Source organism: Orcinus orca, chromosome 11 (assembly GCF_937001465.1).
Source record: "Orcinus orca chromosome 11, mOrcOrc1.1, whole genome shotgun sequence".
Taxonomy (NCBI): Eukaryota; Metazoa; Chordata; class Mammalia; order Artiodactyla; family Delphinidae; genus Orcinus; species Orcinus orca.
The window spans coordinates 10724853-10752500 of NC_064569.1; the positions used below are offsets into that span (position 1 = coordinate 10724853).

General features: G+C 44.3%; 1 protein-coding gene across 1 annotated transcript in view; it reads right to left on the reverse strand.

Annotated features, from left to right (window-relative positions):
• The window catches only part of GRIN2B (glutamate ionotropic receptor NMDA type subunit 2B), a 189200-nt gene that overhangs the window by 114598 nt on the left and 46954 nt on the right, over positions 1–27648 (reverse strand). Inside the window, exon 3 of the mRNA XM_049694425.1 lies at positions 4379–4493. Within this exon, the coding sequence (XP_049550382.1) occupies positions 4379–4493 (115 nt within the window). The remainder of the gene's footprint in view (positions 1–4378; positions 4494–27648) is intronic.

A 27648-nucleotide genomic window follows, 5' to 3' on the forward strand; every position in this document is an offset into this window, starting at 1 on the left:
AAAACCCGAAGGAATACTGTGAAATCCTATCACACGATTCACACAGTAAATCTTCCTCCTGCCGAGGCTTCCTGTCGAACACTGTTCGGGCGTGCCTGCCTGGAGATGAGCCCTCCCAAAGGCGCCCTGAGGCCCTTGCTGGTCCTCGGGGTGCTCAGTCCGCAGGGAGATGTACCTGCTCTTATGTGCTTTTCAGTAAACCACTCAGTCTACACGGGAGAGTCTCAGGTAGAAGCGAACGGTCACCACCAGTCATTGCTCTAACCCTCCTGAGCGTACAGATTCTTCATTTATTTAACAATTATCTTTTGAGTGGTCCCTCTGAGCCAAGCACTCTTCTGAAGTGTTAGAATTATTGAGGTGAACTAGGCCCTTGCACCCACACAGCATCGACCTGGTGTGGGAAAACAGGTGATAAACAACACAAACAAGCAGACAAATGAGCACAACGTCAGACAATAAGTATCTTGAAGCAAATGAAAATGAACCTGACTGGGTGGCTACCTCAGCTTGGGTCATCAGGGAAGGCCTTCTGAAGAGATGACATTTACCCCAATGACAAGAATGACAAACATGTCCTGGGAGCTACTGTCCTTAAATACGAAGTCGGGCTCCTTTTGTATGCTCCAGCCCTCACCAGCTTCCATGCCATGCCCCGATTTATCTACAGCGTGAATACGTAACCTCAGAAGGTAGAGCTGGAAAGGACCCATCTCACACCATGGTTCTAGACATGAGGGCAGAAAGATCCAGAAAGGTGAAAAGAGCAGATCACACAGCCAGTTAGGGGCAGCACTAGAGGCCAAAGGCCCCAGCTCTTAGCCCACGCCTCTTCCTCAAATTCAGACTCATTCTCTCCTTATCTCCCCAGTGACCATCTCTTCACTGTAGAATCCTCACCCCGAGGGCCTGCCTCTCTGAAGTCTAAATCTTCCCTGGACCACTGGGGACCTTCTGGAATGCTATTAGGAGTCCTAAGCATGCAGAAGGGTTCTGGGGGCCAGGGTGACAGTGGAAGAAAAGGTACAACTTCCCACGGTTCGATCTTACCACAACCCAGACATGCCCTAGACCTGTGCCTGGCATCCCCACCCTGCCCGCAAGGGCTTCCAAGTCTGGGAGCTGTAGGGCTCATGAACCTAAGGAATACTGAACCTCTCTCTTCAGCAATGCTCCCTGATGTAACCAAGTCAGTATGAAGAGGTTCTATTCTAGGATCCCAATCCCCCAAAAGACTTTATCAAAAGATTACCCACAGAATTGCTTTAAATAACAAGCTCCCTTAGCACACTTAAAGTACGATCTATGAAAACTCAATCTACATAAAGATTTTCTCTCCCCTCGCCCAAAAAAACGAGCTCTTGTATCAAGGGCAATAGCATAAACTTGATTCCTCATGATGGATTTTAGACTCTTGTATTATGTAATGGTTCTCACTCATTCTACATATATTTATTGAGCTATGCAACACGATCCTCCAGGTTGCCATGAGGACACGACAGTATGAAGACACAGCCTCTGTCCTCTGGAAGCATCATACATGCAACTCTAACACAGGCAGATGTGACGAGTACTACAACAGAGGTACAGACCAAGGCTACAGGGGATAAGGGAGCAAAAAATTATATCTTGGTCAAAGATCAGGGATGGAGACTGCAACATTTTAATTGGACCTCAAAGGATGATTATGATTTGTATAACTGGACTATTCATTCCAGGAAAAGAAAACATCACGACACTCTGTACGGAGAACAAGACATACAAGGGCACATTCTCAGAACAGAGAGGAGTCCAGTGTAGCTTGAAGGTGAGATGGGAAAGGGTGAGGAAGAGAAGACGGGTGTTGGAAAAGAGACCAGAGCGTTGAATGCAAGAACAGATAGAGTTTGGGCCCAATCCACAAACTGCAGAAGCTCTGAGCAGGTTTTGGGCAGAGAAAGAACTAGAATTGTGGGGTGGGAAACTCTTTCTAGAAGCCATGTCCAGGGCTGATCTGAATGGTTCAACGTGGGCGTCAGGGAGAAGGAGGCCCATTTAAAAAATTATCCACATGGTTCCCAGATCATATAGAAATAAGGAATAAATTCAAGAGTTAGAGTAGAGGTAGATCTGTTAAGGAGGCGTGGGATCCAACCCCCAGGAAGGAGGGTCTAGTTTTGGAAAGGGCTGGGGGTCCCAGGAGTCAGATTCCAGCCTAAGGAAGAGAAGGCAGCACAAATGATGGGAAGTGGTGTCTCTTTAAGACAGGATGGTCGTGACAGGGCCCCTTACTTGAGACAGTAATCATGGTCTACTGAATAAAAGCCACCCTAGCTGGATGTCTTCTGATCCACGCATGAAGCCTCCGTTTTTTAATAACTCCTCTTCTGGAGATATACAGAAGCGCCTGTTGTACATGCCGGCCCAGACTCTCCTTGAATGATTATGTCTCCACAGCAGCAGTGAAAAGCAGCTTGACTGGGGTAAGGAGTGGAAGCCCAGGGAATAGCCATTTGGGGACAAATGACAACTCAGGGGAGGGGCGGCAGCTTCAATCAAGAGCCCCGGGCATAATGGCAGCCTTACAGCCAAGCCCTGATATGAGGAACACATGACAGATCGAGGTCTTCAGTTTGAAAGATAAGGCCCTGGGTCCCACCACCTGAGACACACATGCCTGGTTTCACAGGTGAGCATTCTCATAACCACCTGTCCACGGCTCTCTGTGACAAGATGGTGAATTTCACGAAGTTTATCTCTGGCTTCTTCTCCTGGCTACTCTCTTTGGAACTGCATCACCTGGTTTCCATCCTAGTCAGAGCCATGCTGACATCCTGAAGTCTGTTCTCAGCCAACTGGCCCACAGCGTCTGCAGAGTCTGTAAATCAATGCTTCCCAACGTGATTCACAGAATATGATTTCATGGGTAAAGGGTTCTCGTGATAAATCATTTGGGGAAATGCCAGATTAAATAAAATTAAAGATGTTTCTTTGCTGTAAGACACCTCTATTGGCAACAACGTGGATGGACCTTGAGGGTGTTATTCTAAGTGAAGTAAGTCAGACAGAGAAAGACAAACACTGCATGATCTCACTTATAAGTGGACTCGAAAACAAAAGAAAAAGAAAAAAACCTAGTTCACAGATACAGAGAACAGACTGGTGGTTCGTCAAAGGGTACGAAGTTCCAGGTGTGAAATAAATAAGTCATGGGAGTGTAATGTACAGCATGCTGACTGTGGTTAATAATCCTGTGTTGCACATTGAAAGCTGCTAAGAGAGTAGATTTTAAAAGTTCTCGTCACAACAAAAAAAAAATTTTGGAACTATGTATGGTGACGGATGTTAACTAGACTCTCTGTGGTGATCATTTCATAATATATACAAATATTGAACCATTATACCGTATACTTAAAACTAGTATGACGATGTATGTCAACTATCCCTCAGTAAAAGACACCTCTGAACATTCAACTGCTAATATGTTCTGAGAATCTCCCAGAGTGAGACAGAGTAGACAGCATCTCTCGGTCTTATTTATCTGGAAACCATTTCTCAGCAAAGCATCTAAAGGCACAAGTGCCCTGCCGAACATTCTCGGGAACACCAGTGATGACATCACTCTCAGGAACGTTTGCATTTAACTAGGAATCAGGTATAATAATAAAAGCCAATACCTAGTAAGTGCTTACAATGTGCCAGGCACCCTTCTAAGTCCTTTACATATATTAATGTATTTAATCCTTATAACAACCCTGTGTTATTGGTACTATTATTATTAACCCCATTTTTCAGATGAGGAAGTGGAGGCACAGAGAAGTTAAGAGATTTGCCCAAGGTCCTAAACAGACAGTTTAGTGAGTAGAGGAGCCGGGGATTGAACCTAGGCAGTCTGGCGCCCACGTAAATTAACGCCTAATGGTAGAATTTCAGACACTGTGGTCAGCTGGCAGTGGGAGAGATCCTGAGAAGAGCCTTGCATGGCAAGCCTCCAGTCACAGGAAATCCAGAGTTGTGTGCTCATAAATCAGGCTTCACAGGCCTCCCCAGTATACCGTGTAGGACACGACTTCTGAATTACACCATGATTCGGTTTCTCCACCTAATCGTGTTATATGGTGCATGCACACTCTTCCATTAAAACGAAGTCATGCTGCAGACAGCACCACTACCAATGAAACAGAAATACATAGGGACAATCATCTCTCGATTGACCAAAGTAGCAAGAAAATGAAGATGCAAGTTTGAGAAATGGCCTTCCCTGTGTTCTTAAAGCATTGATCTCTTGCTCTCCAGCTCAGAGAGCAAAACCAAGGCGCCATTTTCCTCCAATGTGTTGCAGACCTTCCGATCCCCACCCCCTCTACTTAGTATGAGAATTGCCAAAGACATGTCCTACCCTCTCCCACTTCCTCTCCTTGTTCAGAAGTATGATCACCAGTTTCGGGTGCATCTGGTAGCCGTCTTCACTGAAGGACAGATTTCTCCCTTCAAAAGTCACATTGATCAGATACCTGGAAAGATAAAATACAGAGAAGGTTGAAAGTACGAAGAAGGTACGCTAGAACAAGATGGTTAGGAAGACGGAGAGAATGGGCTGGAGGCAGACACGTAGATAGCGGTACAAATACCACATAAAGCTTGTACCCCTCGGGCTCCCATCTGATGATCCAGTACCGTCATCCAAGCCTTCACATAATAGGAATAATAAGAAAAGAGAAATTTAAAACAAGGGCAGTGGGTTTGACTTTAGTCTGCAGCTATGACTGAGCAACTTATTTAGCCTTTTGAACATCAGTTTTTTCATGATCTGCCAAAAATGGGGTAATAAAGAACCTGCTCTATTAGGTTTGTAAGGCTTAAATTAGATAGCTCACCACGGGGCCTGGTGCAGAGTAAACTCTCATTAAGTGTTAACGATTAGTATTCAAACAAGGAGCTGGATTAAAGGGCAGAGGTGGTAGAGACAAGACACAGTGAGCATGGGCCGACACAACTTCCTGCTCAGAGAGCCTGGAGTTTAGGGTCTTTCCGCCTCCCAGAGATATGCCTATGCTTTTGAACTCTTGCGATGTGCCTGCCCAGCTCATACTTCTAAGGGTTGCAAGATAAGTCCAGCAGTCAGGGATCTGGTTCCACGAGATGTATCTGGAAACCAGGACTATTGCACTTTGTAGAGTGAACAGAAAATAGCAGGGGCGGGACGTGGTGATGGGGGAGGAGGGAGAGACATTTCACAGAGTGTTCTAGGTTCAGGCACTTAAACTAGCAGAAACTCTAATAATTAGAGTCAGACCAATGGAGTTGTCTCCCTCTCCAACACATGTACCCCCCGCTCAGCCCATCCCCCTGCTGGCTGCTCTGACCTGATGAAGTTCCCTCACCGGGAATTCCCACCGGCGTGCTCATTCCAACGGCATTAGTGCGACTGTGCTGATGGTAATTTAGGTCCCTTTACCATCATGGCTCAAGGAATCAATAATGATTCGCTCTGTGTTCACGTGACATGCTACTCTGGAGCCTCGCACCTGATGCTGCTGTGAGATGTGTCTCTGCTAAGAAGCAAAAGGGGAATCTTGTGATTGTCCTGAGCATTCTAAAGGGCTTCAAACCTTTGACCAACAACGGTGTCCTACTACATCTGAAGGGCAGAAGAAGAACGTGCAGGAGGTAGCTTAAAGGCTCCTCTTTTAAGTCTTTTCATTCAACGGAACTGTGAGCCTCTTCTTTGATGCTTCCAGATAACATTAGGTTAAGCAACAAGGTTGCTAGGATGCCATGTCCTTCAGGCACTTCTAGAGATGACTAGGCATTGTGAACCAAATCCTCATGGACCACTTCTCACTTCTAGAGCCGCCTGGGATTTTTCAACCTGTCATTCCGGGGCAAATGCAGTCAAGAATACAGACCTCAAAAGAGTAGAGATTCCTAGAATCTCCAAATCGGAAGAGACCTTCACAATCCATTAGCCACTTACTTCTTATAGTTTATGCTTCCCTTCTACATCACAAAAGCAGCCCTCTCAGCTCTTCTTGAATACTTCCATGGATGGGGAGCTTATCACTGTACACCCTACCCTCAAGGCAGCCATCTCACTGCTGGGCAGTTCTTCTTTACCTAAAGCTGAAATCTGCTCCCCTACCACCCCTAGATCCCTGTCTCCGCCTCAGATATTATACAGTCTTAGTCTAATGCTTCTTCCACGTGGGAGCCCTTCAAGTATTTGAAGATATTTATCGTGTAGCCCTTACAAAATAAATTTTAGTCTTTGAAGAAACCATAAGCTCAATTAGTTCTATAATTTTAACTTGATAGATCAGGGAACTGAAGCACAGAGAGGTCAAATTATGTGTCCAATGTTCTCTGGCTAATTGGGAGCAGAAATAACATTTTAAGCGCCATTCTCGATCCCATGTCCTCTCTAGCACCCCACCCTGGTTCTCGTATACCACAGTAGCTTTAATATCCCTGGTTCCTTCATGTGGTCCTCCTATGCTACGGCTTCAGCTCCCTCTCTCTATCCCCTTGGCCACACTCTCTGGACACTTGCAGTCGGTAAAAGTGTAGCATCCCTGATTCCACTCAAGGCTCCACCTGGCGTCTTCGCCATCACCTGTGCCATTCCTCCTCTCAGCTCGGTGCCGCCCGCTCCAGCCCGTCACTGCTGAGAGGGTGGTACTCGGGTCTCCTGCAGTTAACAACAACTTCAACAATGCAACCGAAGTCCCATATGATTCACTTCGGGGAGTGTAATTACAAAAGCACAAGACACAATATTTTAAACTAACAGACCAGAATTTAAGCACCCAACATAACCAACTTGAAAAATATGTTCTTACGACAACAATATGGTGCGGCTTAGAGTAATTTCTGGAAGTCTGCAGAGAAGGTGTACAAAACATGTAAAAAAAATTAGTCCTGTCTCTTTTTTGGAAGAATGCAAGAGAGGAGGGGGAGACAGAGAAGGAAGGAAGGAAGGAAGGGAGGGAGGGAGGGAGGGAAGGAAGGAAATGGAAAGAGAGAGAGAAATAAGTAGGAAGGGAGGGAGGGAGAGAGGGAAAGAGGGAGAGAAGGAGGGAGGGAAATAAATTATCTGGTTTAAGCACCCTCCTTTTCACCAGACAAGCCTCTGAATAATTCTGACTTTATCTAAAATGCCATTAAGAATATTTCAAAGAAAGTCTCCATTTCAGAAGGCAATTATAAAAGAGGAGTTCCAAAAATCATGTAAGTCATAAGCAGCACGCAAGGAATAAGTATACAGCCTCTCGAGATGACTTCTTTGAACGGGGACAGCACTGAATTAAGTGGGTAAGTTGAGAAATTCAAACTCCGAGAAAATAAACCATGTTCACAGGTAACTGCTCTGTAGTTAATTTCTCTAATTGTCCCTGCTCCCGAGCCTTTTGATTTTCCTTATACATTTCTCTCTCTCTGGGATGTTCACCCTCTTTCAGTTCGACATGTTCATTTTATTCTATGTTGATATTTCTCATATATTGTACTTATCAAAAATAGCACTAAAATGTTATGATGATACACAAAATACTCTTCTCCGAAGTATCCTTTAATCATTCGTATCCTTCAGCAGTGTACAGAGTGAACATTCACATTGTGTTTTTCTGCGTAATTCCCTGAGACGTGCCAACCTTTAGCTATTAGTGAGGAGCTTGCAAATATATACTCGCCTTGAGCAAGGATGCCCTTTGAATAGCAGAAAAGACCAATCCACTCATTGGTAATGAAAAGTGTGAAAAAATAATCGGGAGTGTGGTCACTTTTAGACATGTGACCTTGGCCTTGAACCTGACTTTTTCCTCTTTAAAATGGAAACACCATTTTTTACCTCCAGCTTATCAGGTTGTGATGATCACATGAAATAGGGGGTAGAAAAATGATAGAAACTATGACACAAATATAAGGTTATATAGAATAAAAAATAGATATTAGCCTGATTTGAGTATCTAAAGGCGAGGAACTTGCCTCATTTTGGACCTCAGTGAGTAAAAGTGGGATGATTACATTTAATAAGACCAAATGGTCCACGGAACACATGGGAGGAATGGAAATTGTATCTCACGTATGGAGGATCAACCAGGTCAAATGGTCATATTAACTTAATTTCCATAAGACCTGAAAATATCCAACTACCTTTGAATCTGGCTGTGCTTTGTCAATTTTGAATATTAATTAAATCAAAACCTCAAAACTTCCATGTATAAATTCTCAGTAAAGGATTAAACTACAAGATTAAGAGATGCCACGGCAATTCTGTTTTTCTCTAAAAATGTCATCCTCAAGTATGTAATCAGAAAACCTAGCTTCAAGTGGCAGCCATATTCAGAAGCTCTGTCCATAAAACTACAGTCCCCTGGGAGGCCCATCAAGCTTTGGTGCATAAAAATATTGCTTGATTTGTCCCCGGGATGCAGCAACCTGATGGCTTGTGTCATAAAGTTCTAATATTACACAAATCTCAGATTGCCGGAACTAGAAGAAACCTTAGGAACTGTCCACTGAGAACTCTCATTTTAGAAAGGAGGAAACGGGTCCCAAGACGCTACCTGACTTTCACAGGTGACTTGCCTGTTCAGGACCGCAGTTCAAGTCTTCCGATTTCAAGTTCAGTGTTCTTTTCCTTACATCACCAAGTAACGTGAAATCAGTGTCGCTGAGCCCCAGATGTGCCCCTTAGCATTCTCACATCACGTGCCATGCCCTGCTCTATGCAGACCCCTCATACAGACTGCAGGAAATAAAACCCATCTCATTTCCTGCCTGACCCTGGCTTGTGGAGAGTCTCAGAAAAGAACCCTGATGGGCTCAGAGCCAATACATTTGCTGCGTGTGGCCAGAGTCATCCTCCACTGGGTTTAATGGGGTCAAGTTGAGGTAAAAAGCCCTTGTGCCTCTTTGACTTTGACCATGCCACTCAGAGCTCATTTGCTGCAATGATTTAGCAGTACGCCCAGTGTGGGAGGTGTCGGAAGAGCTCTGCCAGAATTCTCCCAGCAAACCAAGAGCCCGAGCACCCCAGTACTAATCGTGCCCTCCATATTTTCACAGGCACTAGATTCTTTTTATGAATGCCTTTAAATGTGGTAATAAGAGAGACAGGTCTCTCCTCTCAGGTGATCCTTTCAATTTTCAGATAAGCAGATGAAGTCCAGAGCGTTCTGTGGCTTTACCGAGATCGGATGACAGGGCTGGAATGAGGATCCAGGTGTCCTCACCCCCAGACCAGTGATCTTTCCACTCAACACCATGCCTCAAAAATGGTGGGGCTTCCCTGGTGGCGCAGTGGTTGAGAGTCCGCCTGCCGATGCAGGGGACGCGTGTTCGTGCCCCGGTCCGGGAAGATCCCACATGCCGCGGAGCTGCTGGGCTCGTGAGCCATGGCCGCTGAGCCTGCGCGTCCGGAGCCTGTGCTCCGCAACGGGAGAGGCCACAACAGTGAGAGGCCCGCGTACCGGGAAAAAAAAAAAAAAAAAAGGTGGAATTTTTCATAGCTCTCAATTTCCATTCTACATTCTCAATTTCCATTTTCCAATTTCCATTCCATTGGAGAATTGGAAATTCTCCCATTTCCATTTGTTATTCAGAGCAAAATAATAAAGGAGGAAACACAGCTCCAGGGAGGAGAACTGAATTCTTGCCCCCTTTGTGTACAATTTCCTAGCTCTGAAAATCTGTAACTGTCACTGTGTCTTTGGTGTGTCACTTACCATTTAAAGCCTGCAGCTCCCTCATCTATAAAATAGACTCGTTCAGACCATCTCACTTGCCTGATGCGGGAAGCACAGGGCTCCTTCGAGATGCTATCTCTACGTTTCATCTGATTAATACTGTGGCTATTATATTGCTAAACTCTATCATCTAAATGACAAAACCACAGATCTTTCAAAAAGCTTTTCTCTGGTCTCTTTTTAACAATTACTATTTCATATGTGTGTTTTCTCTTGAAATAGCAGGAACAATTTCCCATGGGATTAGAAATAGTGGACTTAAAAACATTTAAAAGCTACTTAGTTAGAGACCAGTATTGGGGGAAGAAAGCAAAATATTTAAAAATTAGATGTTCCTTGTGATGGTTTGGTAGACTAAATAGAAATTCATGATAATTAAAATGAATCCCAAATGACCAACCCAGTACAATGTGGTCAACATGGCAGGCCATGGCCTGGGAACAATTCTCTCCTGTACTTACCGATAGCTTCTTCTGGGATCAAACCCAGAAGAAAGATCTCATTAGTGAGATATCCTGCACTCAAATGAATGACTTAGACAATGCCCCTAAATGCTGGTAGGAAGAAAATAAGGAGAAACAGGAAAACATAAGTTAATCGAAGAAGAAAGGAATGCAGTATGTACTGCGCACACACTCCATCACCAGCACCTGCAGGAACAGCAGCAGGCAGTGTGCGTGGCATTTAAGAGTAAGGACCTGGGCTCCCTTGTGGCGCAGTGGTTGAGAGTCCGCCTGCCGATGCAGGGGACACGGGTTCGTGCCCCGGTCCGGGAAGATCCCACATGCCGCGGAGCAGCTGGGCCCGTGAGCCATGGCCGCTGAGCCTGCGCGTCCGGAGCCTGTGCTCCGCAACGGGAGAGGCCACAGCAGTGAGAGGCCCGCGTACCGAAAAAAAAAAAAAAAAAAAAAAAATAGTAAGGACCCTGCAGTCAGACCACTTCTGTTCAGATCCTAGAGCCACCAGTTTCTAGGTTACGTGACAGTGTTTTCAAGGCACACGCATTATTTTATTCTGGCCAACAATGGTTTTCTTTTTGAGGAAAAGGGATTTGAAGAAGCTTTAAAGGTTTCCTTTGGCACATAGGCATATATTTTCATATATAAAAATACTAAACCATGTTGTTGAACAAAATTAGAAATACCAGTTTCCTAAGCTGTCAAGTGTAGGCCTTTTCTCTTATTTTGCAAAATGAAACTTAGTAGAGAACGTCAGGAAAAACTAATTTGAAAAGTAGATTGTAACATTAATTACTTGAGGCAACTTAAAAATAGTTTGTCTTCCAGTGGATTAAACATTTTCTCTGAAGAGGTGTTTATGCCATTCATTTATTTTACAAACCATTCCTTACAAATCATAAAAGCTTCAAGTTTGGGCCAGTCCATATCTCAGTTATTTAAATTCTAAATTCATAGTGTTAAATTAATGAGATATTAAAGTATCTTGAAGACTGTCTGATATAAATTTTTTTTTTACATCTTTATTGGAGTATAATTGCTTTACAATGGTGTGTTAGTTTCTGCTTTATAACAAAGTGAGTCAGTTGTACATATACATATGTCCCCATATCTCTTCCCTCTTGCATCTCCCTCCCTCCCTTCCTCCCTCCCTATCCTACCCCTCTAGGTGGTCACAAAGCACCTGATATAAATTTAATATACTTCCTCTCTCCTACTGGTGGTGAGGATTGGCCCCTTAGCAATCTGGCTGAGGGGTAAATGGTGATGTGTCAACTCACCAACTATTAGAGTGAGAGAGTCTTCTCTGGCTCCTAGGCCTGACAATGAAATATTTCTGAGAGCTATTACCCGACTTCTGTTTCATGACTGAATGCCATGAATTAGATTTATCTGACATGAAAGAAAACAGAGGGGCATTGTTGAGAGTCACCTGACAATCTCTGCTCAGATATAAGAAGGTAGAGGATATTTCATCTTCCTCCAGAAAGATGTTATGTCAGTGAGCTCCGAGGGGCTCTGCCACCAGCTGCGATGGCCTCCTGTCTACTCTTTCATCCTCGTTTCTGTACCCTTCCACCAAGCGGGGTCAACGTGGCAGGCCATGGCCAGGTGACAATTCTCCTCTGCATCGTTCCATCTGGGATCAAACCCAGGAGTTTGTCCTCATTAGTAAGATACCCTACACTCGAATGAATGAAAAGGCCTGGACGATGCCTCAAAATGCTTAATGAGGAGTTAGTAGAAAGAAAATAAAAGGGAGAAACAGTACACCTGAAACTAACACAACGCTGTAAATCAACTATACTTCAATAAAAAAAAGAAAAATAGTGAAGATGGAAAAAAAAGGGAGAAACAGAATATGTTAAGTGAAGATTAAAGGAATGTAGTATGTAGTAAACACACACACACACACACACACACACACACACACACACAACGGTACCACCAATATGCAGTGCAGCGTGGTGTGGAAAAGCAAGAACACTGCGGTCAGATGAGTTCTGCTCAAGTCCTTGCTCAGCCAGTTCTGAAGTTGTGTGATCTCATGAGTTATTTAACCTTTCTTTGCCTCGGTTTCTTCACTATAAAGATATGAATAATAATAGCACTTACGGGACTGCTGTGAGGATACATAAAGGACTTAGAGCTATACTACTGCATCTATACATAATGAGCCTTAGGTTTTAGCTGCTGTTGTTGTTATTATGATGGCTGCCTTTTGAAAAAATACTGCCTGGATATCAGAGAATGTTAGAGTTAGTGGGGACTCCTGGATCACAGTCTGAGCTTCCATATTTAAAGGAAGGCCTGGGAAGATGCCGCTCTTCGGCAGGGTAAGTTCGGAGTCCGGGTGTCCCGATTTCTGGATCTCTTCTTTTCCATAAAAGCACATTTCCTCCCATTCCCACAGTATCCGAACTGCTAGGGCTTCGGGACATTTGTTTTGTCTCCTATGGTTGGTTCCCCCTGTGAGGTACTCTGCAGTAGGGAATCACTTAACCGTACTACTTCCATGTATAGTTCACTTCCTGAGGAAGGCCAAAGGTGAGCTCATAGTTCCATAACTTTAGTCTAGAATAAAGGACTCCTCAAAATGACCTCCATTCTGGCCTCCTGGAAGCCTGATTGGAACACTGCAATTCTCTTTAGAATTCCTTTGGAGGGGACGCACTCCTGCTTGTGGGTTCCTTAGGGAACTGTGCACAGGACTCAAGATGGGGAAGGAATTCCTCCTGGTGCTCGTGCCCACAGCCCTGCGTCACCTCTGCTACAGGCGACACAGGCGAGGGTGTGACGGGAAACCCAGGGTTATCAGAGGCAGTTCACAAGGCGACACTCCCAGTGGGAGGGAATCAAGTAACTCTTCTGGGTAATGTTATCATCACTGGATGTTTTTTTTTTTTCATTTTAAGTTCATGCTTTCATGTTGCATGTAAGTTAAAATCACTTCCTTTTTCAAAAGCACGGAATAAAACCCCTCTTCTCTTCCCTAGATTATGTGCACAGTATACTGGAATATAGCCCGGTGTGGGCTACCAAAACTAGGCAGTTGGGACCTTCCGAGAGAAAATGCCAAGACAGGTCAAAGGCTAGCTGATCGCTGAGTACACTGCTGTTTCTTCTTTATGCCTACTAATAATGTGCAGGTGAAGGCTGGCCTTTCTGATATCCATTTGAGCTCAAGAGCTGGCAGCCCTGCTCAGGGGCTATATGCCCAAAAGCAGCCAAACAGTGACTGGCACAGACTTCTCTAGGACATTCAACCCTGACGACCAGAAGCCTTTTCCTTCTTGTCAATGTTCAGACTTTACTGAAAGAAACCCTGCTCATATACGCCCTTGGTCAAGAATCCAAAGTGACCTGGGCATGACATCAAGGGAAAAGAATAAGGAGGCTTTTCTCTTCCTTTTGGCCTTTCTCCAGTTCCTCAATTTGTTCTTCCATAGGAGCCCATCTCTACCCTCTCCTCTACCTGAGGTGGCCAACAAAATGAACACACTGGCAATATCTCCATGCACATAGCACCTACCCACTCTGTAGCTACGAGATGCTTAATTTCACAACTGCCCCCAACAGCTCTACTGAAGGGTGGCAGAAGAGGTAAACAAAGGAATTAGTGAGATGGCTTCAGTTACAGGGGCTGGGAGTGAAGGTTATGAGGAACTGTCGTCCATGGAAAAAGGGGGTTATGATTCAGTCTTCCAGTCTAACGGAAAGACCTTCAGGTGGAGATCTCTAGAAGCAATTACGTTAAACGGGAGGAAAAGAGGATCAAAAGAAGGAAGATATTCCAGGGGCAGGGGATGGTTTCCAACAGACAGAGGACTCAGGATGCCTGGGTGCAGATGATGTCGTTTGGGGAGATGGGCGCCTCATAATGATCTCATGCTATGGACGCGAGACAGAGGGTGATGGGGGCTGTTGACTCATTCCAGCACACATCTCCGTCTTCAGAAGATGCAGTCACGAACCACCTGCCACAAGGATAATGCCCTTTCACATAGCAAGTAGAATGATTTATTGAGTCTAGGGTCCAAGGGAAGACCAGGGGAATGAAACGTACATGTGGCCCAGATGCACTGTGGGACATAATATGGGCGTGAAGGAAGTGAACTGTCGGGAAAGTTAGTTAGCGACAAGGGGTTTGTTGATGTGGTTCCCGCAGCACAGTCTGCAGAAGAGCTTTCTGGGGCTTCAGTTCAGTGAGAGGACCCACTCCTTAAAGTCTGCTTGGGTTTGAAGGTGCAGGAAATGTAAATATATCCGTCAATAGTAAAAGGGATATCAGGGACCTGAAAACAGTGAGATGAAATGTATAATATACCTTAACAAGAAGAAGACGCCAAGATGGAAACTACAATGCAAAAGTGCTGATCAAAGGTTATCAACCAAACACAGCCTATGTTTCTAAAGTTTCTGTAAGTGCTGCTCTAAATCACAGTACTTTATAGCACGATTTCTAGACCAGGTTAGAGTAGAGGGTCCAGGGGAAGATCAAGCTTGTTTATTTCTTTAACTAATTTTAGTTAGTTACTTGGTTAAAGACACCCATCGATCTGTTCCAATATTCTAACATGGCTTGACGCTTAAGTCAGAATTTGAAGCAAGGTGAGGGCAAGAGTTTATTCAAACCTAACTCCCTTTCTCTCTTTCCTGGTCCTCAAGAGGACAGCACCATGGACCCCAACTGTGTCTTCACAGGGAAGCTGAAAGAAACATGTAATCATCTCTCCCTGCTGTACGGTGCGGGGGCTAGAACTCTGCTGTTCCTTCTTTTCAGGGGATTCTAGCTCTTTCTCTCCCTCTGTAGGTTGATGTTTCCATGGAAACATGCTCTTTAATGCTTCTGAAATTACTGTGCATTTATACCATTAACTCTTTGTTGGCCAGGGGAGGTCACAGAGATTCATTTTCCAACTTCTGCAAAGTAATTCCATTTTCTACCTCTTTTTACTGCAAACTTAAAAAAAATAAAAAAAGTAATTCACACTTGATGCCCCGATGTCCTCACCAGCCCTCACTCCTTAAGTCTCGCAGTCTCGGCTGTTGCCTCTATCGTTCTATGGACACTGTCCTTAGGAGGTCATCAATAATCCAAGCAAAGTCAACAAAACCAAATCAGTAGCTTTGTTTCATCATCATCCTCCTTGACATCATACAGCTTCTAACAGTTGATACTCCCACATTTTCAGTAACTCTCCTTTCCTTTGTTTATTTTTTGATTAAAGTAGGATAATTTCTTGGTTCTCCCTATATCTCCCAGACCAGTTCTCTCTTCTTTCCTGTCCATTTTTGCTTGGAAATCCCTAATTTGGGGGCACCCCAAGACTCACGTTTTCACCCCTGCTCTCTCCCTCTGAGACTCATTTGTAGCCAAGTATCAACCATCACCTCCGCACCAAGGCCTCCGAAATCCCCATCGGAGGTCCCATCTCTTTCTTGACCTTCAGTGTGATATTTCTGAGGGGACCGTTCTACCTGAATGTTCTGATATCAGTTCAAACGTAACATGGCCAAGGCCAGGCCAGGCTCCCCTGTCTTCTGGCAGTGAGACCACCACTCTCAGGGTTTAACATTCTGCCACACCTCTGGCTTCTCCCTCTCCGTTATGCTTTCACCTTTACAACATGAATGTAGAGGAGAAGAGGCTGGCTGCTCTCATGAGCTGCTTTCTCAGAACCAGGCAAATCAGTTAAATCGTCAGCCGGAGTTCAGCATTATGTACAAAATAAGCTGAGGGATATTTTTTTTCCCTCTTTTCAGAATTTTGTCTCCCCAAGCTAAATGAATCTCATGGCTTTCTAGCCTATAAGTAAAATTGCTTGGAAGCCATAGTTCTGCTCTGGTCACTCAATTAAAAAAACAACAAAACAAACAAAACCCTCTAGCAAATGCTACCATTTTTTGAGCACATCCTAAGCTCTGACCTGGGTGTTTGGCATTATTTGATATTGTCACAGCAGTGCTATACAATGATAGATCACGTTATAATGAAAGCCCAAGGTTGGTGACACTGGGAGTTGATCCCATTCGATTCCGAGTGGCTCTAAAACCCACGTTCCGCCCACTAAGGATAATGTTGTCAAGAGAAGCAATGGTCAGGAGAGAGGAAAACAAAAGAGTCCCAAACTTCTAACATGGTAGAACCAAAATCTAAACCCAGTTCTGAATGGCTCCAAAGCCTGGGCTCTTAATCACTATTTATACCACCAAGCACCAGTCCATCAGCTGCTTTTAATTGTCCCTCATGCCAGCATCATAAGGGAAATCTTTAGGGAAGGGGGCGACAGACATGGAAAGACTGGAGGCGCGTTGCTGGTCAGGCGATACGTTCATAGAATAACAAGAGAACTCCAGGTCTCTAGGGGCTGTCAATCTGTCATATTTCATAAGCACTAATCCAAAAAAAAAAGTGCAGAAATGGAATTAATTCGCTTTATAAGAAAACAGGAGACAAACCACAAAGCAGCAGCTTGACTGAACTTATAGAGGAATTAATTCTCAGATCACACTCTGGGAGGAAGTCAGTTATGAAAGCCTAGGACTGCATCCTTGGAGCTCTTGTTAGGGGCAGAAAACAAGAGCTAGAATATTTATTTGGCTCGGATAAGATGGGGAAAAATTCTATCCTGCTTTGGCACAGAATATCTAAGTTCTCTCTGGACTTAAAAAATACAATATTAAAGTATTGCTTTGGAGCTACAATCAGCTCTCAGTGATCCTCCATGAGGGAGGCAGAACCATACTTATGATCTGGACAATCAAATACAACGATTACTCTTGGTACTAATTCCGTTCCATCTCATCATGGGTTTAAGCTGCAGGACACGCCCCTCCTTTGGAAATGCTTCTAGTCTGGGTCTCATCACGCGGCATTGTCTTGGTTCTTCTCCTTCACCTGTGATTGTTCCTTCCTTCCCTTCTTTGCTGGCTGCTTTTATTCCTCTTTTCCCTTATTTGAGGTTTTGTAAGAAATTCACTGCAGGGTCTCTGTTTATTTCAGCCATTCTCAGGGCACCAACTCTTCCTCTGAGTCCCAATTCTACGCCTGCATCCTAACATCTTTTTCATGCCCCGCTTTCACCCCTCGATGGCCATGCCTGTCTCGCATTTCCCCCGTTACAAACTCTTAGTGTTGGATTTGCTTTATCTTTCTCCTCAAACGAGCTGATTTCCTAATTCCCCTCTGACCGAGTTGATGTTCACCGAGCATCTGGGATGGTACCTGGCACACGGCAGGCAGTCAGTGAACATTAAATGGCCTCATTCCTTTGGTCTTGAAACCTCCCAGGAGTCTCGGCCATCTTCCTTTTCCTAGTTTCCCACGACCAACGAGCCCCCCAGACAGTCCTGTTTTTACAAAATACTTCTTGCATCTGTCCCTTCCCTTCAAGTCCCATGACTTTCATCCTAGACGAGACCTTTATCACTTGATACCCAGACACCTACAGCAGCCCTCTCCTGGGTCATCTTCTCCCCGACATCAATCGCCCCCACCTTCCAAATACCACCTGCACTTCATCTTACAGCAAGACTTCTTAGGGTTATGTCACTGCTAACTCAGAAATCTCCAACGGCTCCCCACTACCTAGAGGAAAATTCTGCCCATGGTCAAGGTACTCTCCATCCTGGCCCCATCTATCTGTTCTCTATATGAACCCTCGCTAAAGCCAAGTGGCTTCTTCACTGTCCCCTGAGCATTACCTGCATTTTCCTGCCCCCTTCTATTCTCTCTCAATTGAGTACAACACAAATCTCACTCATGCTTGTGGTCTCAGATCCAATCTTACCCTCTCCCTCTACTTTCCTGACCATGCCCGGCCCCCCTCTCCTCCTGCCCTTTCTAGCCTCCAGTCCACATTTTCAGCATTTGATTTATTGTTGACCTGATGTCTTGCTCCTTTTCGTTACTCAACGTTTTATGCGTGTGGATCTTGTCTTCCATGATAGACAATACACTGTTGGAAGGTCAGTATCAAATCTTGCCCTTCTGTTATCCTTTGCAGAATCCAAATTAGTGCCTTGCTTGTGGTACATATTCAATAAATACTTACTGATTTGTTTTTGAACTTCTAGAAGACTAGTCCTGAAGGCTTCTCCTCTGCTTTCTCACTTCCCACCCCTCACACCCACCTTTCTATGTCAAACCTCTCTCTCTCTCTCTCTCTCTCTCTCTCTCTCACACACACACACACACACACACACACACACAGGGCTGGCACTGTGCGTTGGTGTCAGCATTGAGTATTGATTCCCTATAGAAAGTGACTCCTCCAATAATTGATTTTAAAAAGAATAACTTCTAAAGAATATGCATCTACCATCTTTTTCTTCGAAAAACAATGAGACAAAAAGTGGGGCTGACTTCATTTCTGCACGAGCTCTTTTTAAACTCCTCCCCTTTGGATGTTCTTCCCGTTACATTGTCCATAAAACATATACCTGCCCATGAGAATCACCTAACTTACTCAAATCGTATTCCATAAGAAAGAAAAAGAAATAAAATTTCTTGATAACAGGGTTGCTGACAGTGATTTTTTCTTTGAAAAATAAAAGCACTGGGGGGATCTGAAATATATGTAAAAAATAATACTGGGGTGTTCTCTACCAACGTAAACTCACTTTGGTAGTTTAGGAACAGAGAAAAATAGAACTCATTTTGTTTATAACATTGAAGTGAGAGGGTCTTTAAAAAAACAAAAAACAGAAAAGCGAAAGAATTTATTTGTTATTTGTTTTCTAGTATTTTTCAGTTTTAAAATTAAATTAAAAACTTAAAATGTCCTCAGTGGGGGAGGGAGATAACTTTCCCCCAATGTTCACGTGGTCAGGCACACATAAAACCCCTCCCTCACCCCTTCCCTCTCCCCAGCTCCCCACAACCCCACAGCAAGAGCAGAAGAGAAAGAGAAGCCACCTAAGTGTCCATCGACAGAGGAATGGATAAAGAAGATGTGGCACATGTATACAATGGAATATTACTCAGCCATAAAAAGGAATGAAATTGAGTTATTTGTAGTGAGGTGGATGGACCTAGAGTCTGTCATAGAGAGTGAAGTAAGTCAGAAAGAGAAAAACAAATACTGTATGCTAACACATATATATGGAATCTAAAAAAAAAGAAAAAAATGGTTATGAAGAACCTAGGGGCAGGACAGGAATAAAGACGCAGACATAGAGAATGGACTTGAGGACACGGGGAGGGGGAAGGGTAAGCTGGGACGAAGTGAGAGAGTGGCATGGACATATATACACTACCAAACGTAAAATAGATAGCTAGTGGGAAGCGGCCGCATAGCACAGGGAGATCAGCTCGGTGGTTTGTGACCACCTAGAGGGGTAGGATAGGGAGGGTGGGAGGGTGGGAGGGAGGGAGACGCAAGAGGGAGGAGATATGCGGATATATGTATATGTATAACTGATTCACTTTGTTATACAGCAGAAACTAACACACCATTGTAAAGCAATTATACTCCAATAAAGATGTTAAAAAAAAAAGAGAGAAGAGAAAGTGAGGGTGAATATTCAGATATTCACACTAAGATCTTTTCTACATTTGGCCCAACTCTTGATAACCCAGGATGTCGATATCTGCCGAGATGCCTATGGGTCAGTGCAGAAAATGCACAAAGTGAATTATTTCATGGGTGGGAAATCAGGAGTTGAGATAGTTCAGGCTTTCTCCTTTGTAGATAACACCAGGACAGGAAGAAGCAGTCCAGGTGGAAATCAGAAACGTATTGTTAATAAGTCTCTCTGAACCTCCCTGTGAAAGCAGAGGAAAGCTAATTTGATTAACACTTGCCTGAATTCCCTCAAACTCTTGGGCATCCTAGCATAACATAAAGCAATTTAGCATTTGAGTCAATTTCCTTCCCTCTCTTCCAGTCACTCCCAGGTTGCTTTGATTACAGGAAGTTAAAACACAGTCGATGTGTCTGGGGGCAGAGCGGCAAAACAGCCTGAAGAAATGCGGTGTTTGATGTCCTCAATTATAAGGGGGTGAGGTTGGGTGTATAAGAGAGGATGGAGGGAGTGAGCACATGCTGGAGAGAAAGGAAGAGATGGAGAGGAGATGAAACAGCATGCAGTACACTGGATAACATCTCCATGGCAACCACAGTCCACGCACAGAGAACTGCCAAAATAAGTCAAGATCCAAGTAAGTAGGTGTTGGTGGAAAGAGGAGGTAAGAACTCAGCAATGGACAAAAACCGGCTAGAGGAGATGAATTCTCTTTGGGAGCTTAACTCTTCTTCCCACTTCTTTCTCCAGCCACACTCAAAGCTCCCGTTTGGGTGAGAATGCAACTGAAGTTTGACTGCTGTCAAGTCCGAATTTTACCCAGGAAGGTCTTGGGATGGCAGGAATGAGGCTTAAGAGGCCCCAGGAAAGCCAGGAGAGAGAGAGAAAAAATCCTGAGTGAGGTGAATTAGATCCCTGTAGCCATTAGCTCGTTTTCTTAACTCTCTCCAGCAATGTGCACAGAAGGAATAGATTTGTTTTCATTTTTCCATTGGCCTAAAGAGGGGACACAGCATGGATGGAGATACTGTTGGGTGTGTAAGACAGGTAGAAAGTTCCTACGTTGGTGTTCTAGGCTGCCTGCCTAGTGGGGAATCTAGCCCTGTAACATGGGAAGGAGCTTTGTCAAAAATAGAGTCAGGATGTCCCTGGAAAAATTAGGTGCTTGGAAAGTTCATTTTCTGAGAATTTGAAAATTACCCAGTAAGTAATGTATAGTCCTTTCTGTATAACTGCAGGACGTCACATACAAGCACCACCAGGAGCGCTAGGATTTGGGGGCGTCTGTGCCTCGTGGCGAGCCCTGGGCTAACGCCAGATGCATGTGGGGCTTCTCCACACAGGTTTACACCTGAGTAGGGGCCCTGCTGGGTCTCTGACGCTCACCTGGGGAGCCTGTTAAAAAACATGAATTCCTGAGCCACATCCCAGAGACTAGGCCTGGGATGAGCCTGAGAATGTGCATTTTAAAGCTCCCTGGTGGTTCTATTGTGTTGACAGGTAAGGAGACCATCCCACGAAGCAAAGTCCCTCCCCCACTCTGTGGTGACCCCCCTACTCTCTGCTTTCCTCACCCCTGAATTGGCAGAGTCCTCGTGCCTGGTGGAGAGTTACCCCTCGCACGCTCCCCAGGCCAGAAAAATGTCATTCTGTGTTGAAAATGCGTGTGAGACCAGCGCTGGTCACCAACTACTCCTGTGAAGGAGAGTCTGCTCTTGGAATCACTCTTCTATAAATGTTGGAGGGAAAGGGGCAAACTAGGCAGAAAGGGAACATAGTTTACACTGAAGGCTTAGACAGTTAAGAGAGAAGAGTTAGGTTTTAAGGTAAAATAAATAGCTAAATTTTGAACGAGAAGTACAGCACTCTTAATTCTCCTCTGGACCCACAGAGGCACTCCCCTGCATCCTTCCTTGCCCAAAAAAAAGGCATCCTTGATATCACTTATCTCAAAACTCAGTTCTCTTTCCTTTCAGTAACACCATGCTGCTGATCCCGATTTATACTACCAAACGTCTGAAGAATTGCTTCCGAAACTAACTAAATCATATCTATAAAAAGTAAAATTTACTAGGTGAGGCATCTGACAGGAGCAATGTCAAGTTTATGCACCATAAGATCATGGAGCCCTAGGATATGTCAGACACTAAATACAGAGATGAGTAAGAGAAGTTCCTGGCATCTCCTAAGCGCTTACTCTGTTACATGTGTTTTGCAGATGTTACCTTATGTGATCCCATGTTACAGATAAGGAAACTAGGGCTCAGAAAGGTAAATAATTTTTTTCAAAGTCATGGAGCTAGTAAATGACAGATGGAATTAAAATTGAGGTTTGTCTGATTCCTAAATTATACTTTTAAAATCTATCACATGAGCTCTTTCCCACAGTTTTGGGTACAAACAGAAATGTATATACAAAATTAATATTGTTGATCACGTGTCCATTCTTCCCCTCTATTTCAATCCCTGAAGAGGCACATGGAATTATCATGGGGGAAGAAAAAACCAAACGCCCTCTTCTGAAAAGAGATGAGAGGTGTCCCCCATTCCTTTGTCCAGGGCTAAGGAAAGGGAAGAAAGCCTTTCCATGAGTGGAGTAAAGGAATATATACATATGTTGGTCTCTCTTTGCCTTTCCTTTTGTTCTTCCCCTTTCATAAGACTTGAGGCTACACCACATACACCTGAGAGGTGACTGACTGTCTCTGAAGAATGAAGAGGATTGAAAGGGCTGTCAAAGAGGAGGAAGGAGGAGCCCAGTGCTTTGTGGAAAGCTGCAAAAAAATCCCTCCAGCAGCAACACTGCCCCACTCCATTCACGGAAACAGACACGAAAGAAGCATTTATCAAGGAAACAAAAGCATCTGTATTTGAGGGTGTGTCCCAGCAGTGGTACACTGTCAGGATAGTCAAGCCTTGCAGGAAACGTGCATCACTTCACTCACCTGCCCCTTCCCTCCTCTCTGCCTTTCCTAGTGTTGGAATGCCACTGTCCTATCTCTCAGGAACACAGCAGAGCAATAAGGGACCTGGTAAGGGGCACTGCTGAGGAGAGGGAAGCCCCACAAATACAATGTGTCAGGTACTGTAACCACCTTACAAGGAAGGGAGGGCCCAGAGGACACAGGGAAGCTGGGTAGGGGAGGGGCTTACGGCTTCACAAGGGGGAGCTATTTTCGTGGCTCTTAAGGAACGAGTTGTTTATCTGTCAGAAGAGAGATGGATGGAGAGTCCAGGGACTGTGTCACATGCCTAGGCAAGTGTCTGTAGGAATGCTGGTGCTGTGGCCGCAGGATAGGATGGAGGAAAGGCAATAAGGTCACTGGAGTGGAGAGAATCAATGACAACAGCTTTAAGCCTGGAAGGAGCGACTGAGGCCATGTGAAGGTCTTGAACATGAATGAGGCTCTATCCCTATAAGTAAGTATCCAAGACAAGTCTTCAAACGGGGCAGATAAGTGATCCAATTAGTCTTTCTAATTAAATTTTTTGTTGAGAACAATAATGCTTGGCGTGAAGCCAAGTTAAGGGGCTCATAGTCTAGATAAGAGAAACCATGTGAATGGGAAGCATAGGAGTGGAAGTGGTGACTGAATGCAGGACAATCTAAGGGACCCTGTGAATGGCACGGATGGACGTGGAATGCGAAATGTAGTGCGTTTAGCTGCATTCCCTGCCCCCTCTCATTACAGGGAGAGAAAGTACAGCTCTGAGCTCTGCAGGCCGCTCTCAAGGCACGGCATCTTGCATTTAGGACCTTCCTGATTATAACAACCACCTCCTTAGGACTTCAAGCTCAGAGGTAAACTGACTGGCTCTTATTAAAATTAGAAGAGGAAGAAGAAGGGAGACTGGTAGAGTCACGAAGGAAAGGGAGCTTGGAGCGTGAATAAAGACCAAGATGGGGTGCAGCGGAGTCATTCTGCATGTTGGAAGGTCATGCTGGCAGAAGTGGGGAGCCGGTGGCACATAAGCAACCTGTCATATATCTGATGACATTTATTTAGCTACCTTAGGAGCTCCCCATCTTCAGGTTTGAGAATTCTTCTTTTTTAAATTGAAGTATAGTTGATTTACAATGTTGTGTCCATCTCTGCTGCACAGCAAAGTGACTCAGTTTTACACATATAGACATTCTTTTCTTTAATATTCTTTTCCATTATGGTTTATCCCAGGAGACTGAATATAGTTCCCTGTGCTATACAGAAGGACCTTGTTTATCCTTTTTAAATGTAATGGCTTGCATCTGCTAACCCCAAACTCCCAGTTCATCCCTCTCCCTCCCCGCCCCCCTTGGCAACCACCAGTCTGATCTCTACGCCTGAGTCAGTTTCTGTTTCATAGATAGGTTCACTTGTGTCATATTTTAGATTCCACATATAAGTGATATCATATGGCATTTGTCTTTCTCTTTCTGACTTATGTCACCTAGTATGATAATCTCCAGTGGCATCCATGTTGCTGCAAATGGCATTATTTTGTTCTTTTTTATGGCTGAGTAGTATTCCATTCAGGCTTGAGAATTCTGATTCCTTTTACCTTTGTGGAGTCCCTTTAACTGTTTCCATTGTTCTTGCCCGGATCCTCTCAAAACCACGGCCAGAATCTAAGATGATATTTAATCCAGAGTCCACAGCCTGACCTGTCTCAAATGTTAGCATGCAGAGGTATCAGTTTGCACTCAATTTGAGAAAGTTGCCCTGGGTGATTCTAGAATCTACCCCACCACACAGTCTCACCCCTGCTGAAAACTTCTCCTTTACTGGGTACCTGACCTGTGCTGGGTGAGGAGAAGGATTGCACACCAATTTGATACTTCAGTGAACTTGTATGGACGCAGGCTCACTCTCATCATGGGGTCCTGTCACAGGACCGCGTTTAAATCATGGCTCATTGCGGTTCTCAGCTGTATTTTGCAGCTGTTTTTCTGCACGGCAGCTCTTCATCAGCTGCACTAATGCAGGACAGGGAGGACATGCATAACCCAAATCACTAGATAACTCAAACCTCACTGTAGGCAAAGGTTCACAGTGCTCCCCCACCAAGTCCTTGGTAGAGCGCTCTTATCGAGAGGCAAAACTCAATCATGCTTTGCCTGTTCTCTTTGCGCCTCCATACCTGCTGGCGGAAGTCCTAATGAGCAGCAAAATGACCAAACCCCAGCAGGAGGGGGCAGGGGGAAAAGCGAAAGACCTAGAAACTTCACAAAGTGGATAATAAGTGCCTGAATGATGGGCTCTTAGAAAATCGAGCCCTGGCGGGTGAGGCTTCTTTCTTCCCCCCAGATACAATGAAGACAAATCATCCAGCACGTCTGCTCTAAGATGTAAATTCGGAAGTGCTCAGAAGCGAGGCAGAGAATGGGGAAAGCCTCAGTTTTCACTCCTTAAATGTGCAACCATAACCTTAAAATTCATCCAATTCAGGAAGCAGCTTGTCTCTAAATGTGATAAAAAAAAAAAAGAAAAAACAGTCTATTGAGTCTATCGGGGCTTCTGACACACTCACAGATGGTGCAATTAACATCCAGCTCAGCCCATATTCCCATCGTGCCCCTCGCCCCCTTGTCACTCTACTGGCTTTGGGCAACACCTGACTTCATCTTTCCTTTCATTCTATCTTTTGTTTTCTCTTCTGTGGGTTCTGTAGTCACTGGAGGGACTTCATTTCACTAGACAGTGAAACTCTGAGAGCAGGAACTAGAGCGGAGGGGCTGGAAGGATGCCCTGGCCCCCAGTTCTCATGCCAAAAGTTTCTTTCCAAGATATTGTTTAGGGAGGATATACCCACCAATTAAATATTGTCTTTTAAAGAGATCGGAAGCAAATACGGCCAACGTTGACTTTCATTAAATCTGCAGTGGAAGCATGGTATCTGAGACAGTATTTTCTATACTTCCCTGTACAGAAAATGACTTAAAGAATGTCACATCTTTAAAAATTAATTAATTTATTTTATTTTATTTATTTTTGGCTGCACTGGGTCTTCATTGCTGCATGCGGACTTTTCTCTAGTCGTGGTGAGCGGGGGCTACTCTTCGTTGCGGTGCGCGGGCTTCGCATTGCGGTGGCTTCTCTTGTTGCAGAGCACGGGCTCTAGGCACACGGGCTTCAATAGTTGTGGCACGTGGGCTCAGTAGTTGTGGCTCACGGGCTCTAGAGCGCAGCCTCAGTAGTTGTGGTGCATGGGCTTAGTTGCTCCACTGCATGTGAGATCTTCCCGGACCAGGGCTCGAGCCCGCGTCTCCGGCACTGGCAGGCAGATTCTTAACCACTGCGCCACCAGGGAAGCCCAAGAATGTCACATTTTAAAAATGTTTCACTGTATGGAACATAAAAGACAGGCGACTTGCACCAACTCTACTGTTTCAGAATGAATTAAAGCAGAGAATGTCGATCTTTCGAAATGCATTTTGCTATGCTGTACAGCATTTACTCCTATTGGACACCAAGCTTCCATATCCAATTTAACACAGGCCTCGGAAATATGCGCCAAAGTAACAGACTGGCTTTCCCATCTCACAGGTAGGATGAAATGGACCCTGTCCACTCTCCCCCATCAGGTCTGTAGCGTCCCTATGTGAGAGCCTGGGGCATTGTTCAGAGGTAACCACAGGTGCACAGAATAGCATCGTTTCGTCCACCTTCAGCAGTGAGCTGGAGGTCACCTCGCCACATCATTATCAGCCTTGCTCCATGGTTTATGAGGCAATGAACGCATAATATGCTCTGGTAAAGGATGCAGGTGTGTGCTGTTCTGCCCTGATGCAGCCCAATGTAATGTCACATTTAGGAACATCTCAAATTCCCAAGAAATCCCTACCTTGGGAAAACAACGAAACACTCCAAAAGGAGAGTCCTTATAGAAAAAGCATCAAAAAAAAAATTCCTTTTGTGGAGACATGCAAACATTAGTTGAAGTTGTTGCTCTGACAGCATGATTCCACTTCTGCATACAATAAAATGGCATATGTGTGTTTATATAAACAAAATATATTTATACCCCATTTTTAAAGCCTGGAAGAAAATACTCCAAACTATAACAGTATTATCTCTGAGCATGATAAAAATCTTTGTATTCTTCTTATACTTATGTAGATTTTCAAATGTTTCAATAATGCACATGAATTGCTTTTATAGACAGAAAAAATATTTTAAAAACCAAAAAAAATCAATCTACTTTGGCTGCACAGACTATTACCTAGCAAATATAAATTATTACCGTAATATGTAGAAACTTGGGGGAGAGTCCATATATCAAAACATTTTCTGAAAAGCTTAATGAAAAATTGGGCATACACTTGTGACGGCAATTTTATAAAAATAGGCTGGCACAAGGTGAAAGGCTACAAAAAAATTAAAATACTTGTGTTATGGTAGTGGGAAAATAAGTGTATTTTCTTTTGTTTCCAGTTTTCCTACTGTTGCTATCTATCTATCTATCTGTCTGTCATCTATCTACATCATCTATCTATCATCTATCTATCTCATCTATCCTTTAAAAAAATGGACTCAGAATTACAGCTTGTTAAGGCAGTTTATCAGGGGCTAGGACCAAGTGCCTCAAGAAATGGATATAGTTGGCTCTGAGAGCTAAACTAGTACACAATTGGACCTAGCATGGCTGATACGGGCTTGCATAAAACATCACGAAGGCAGTGGACTTCTTAGGAAAACCTGAGCTCACACCTGGTGGCAGCAGTAACTAAGGACCTCGGGTGAGCTGGCCTCTCAGAGACCCCTTCTCCCCAGATACCCACTAAGGGCATTGCGTAGTGCTGCCTGGGGACAGTGCAATGCATATATACTGCCTGGAACTAACAGGTCATTGATAAATGGTTGCTACTTGGGTCTCCTGAACTCAAATAGAGTAAGCAGAGCCTGGAACGCTTATCAAGGTGGGTCTAATGGTATGAGAAATCTGCAGAAGAATCGTAT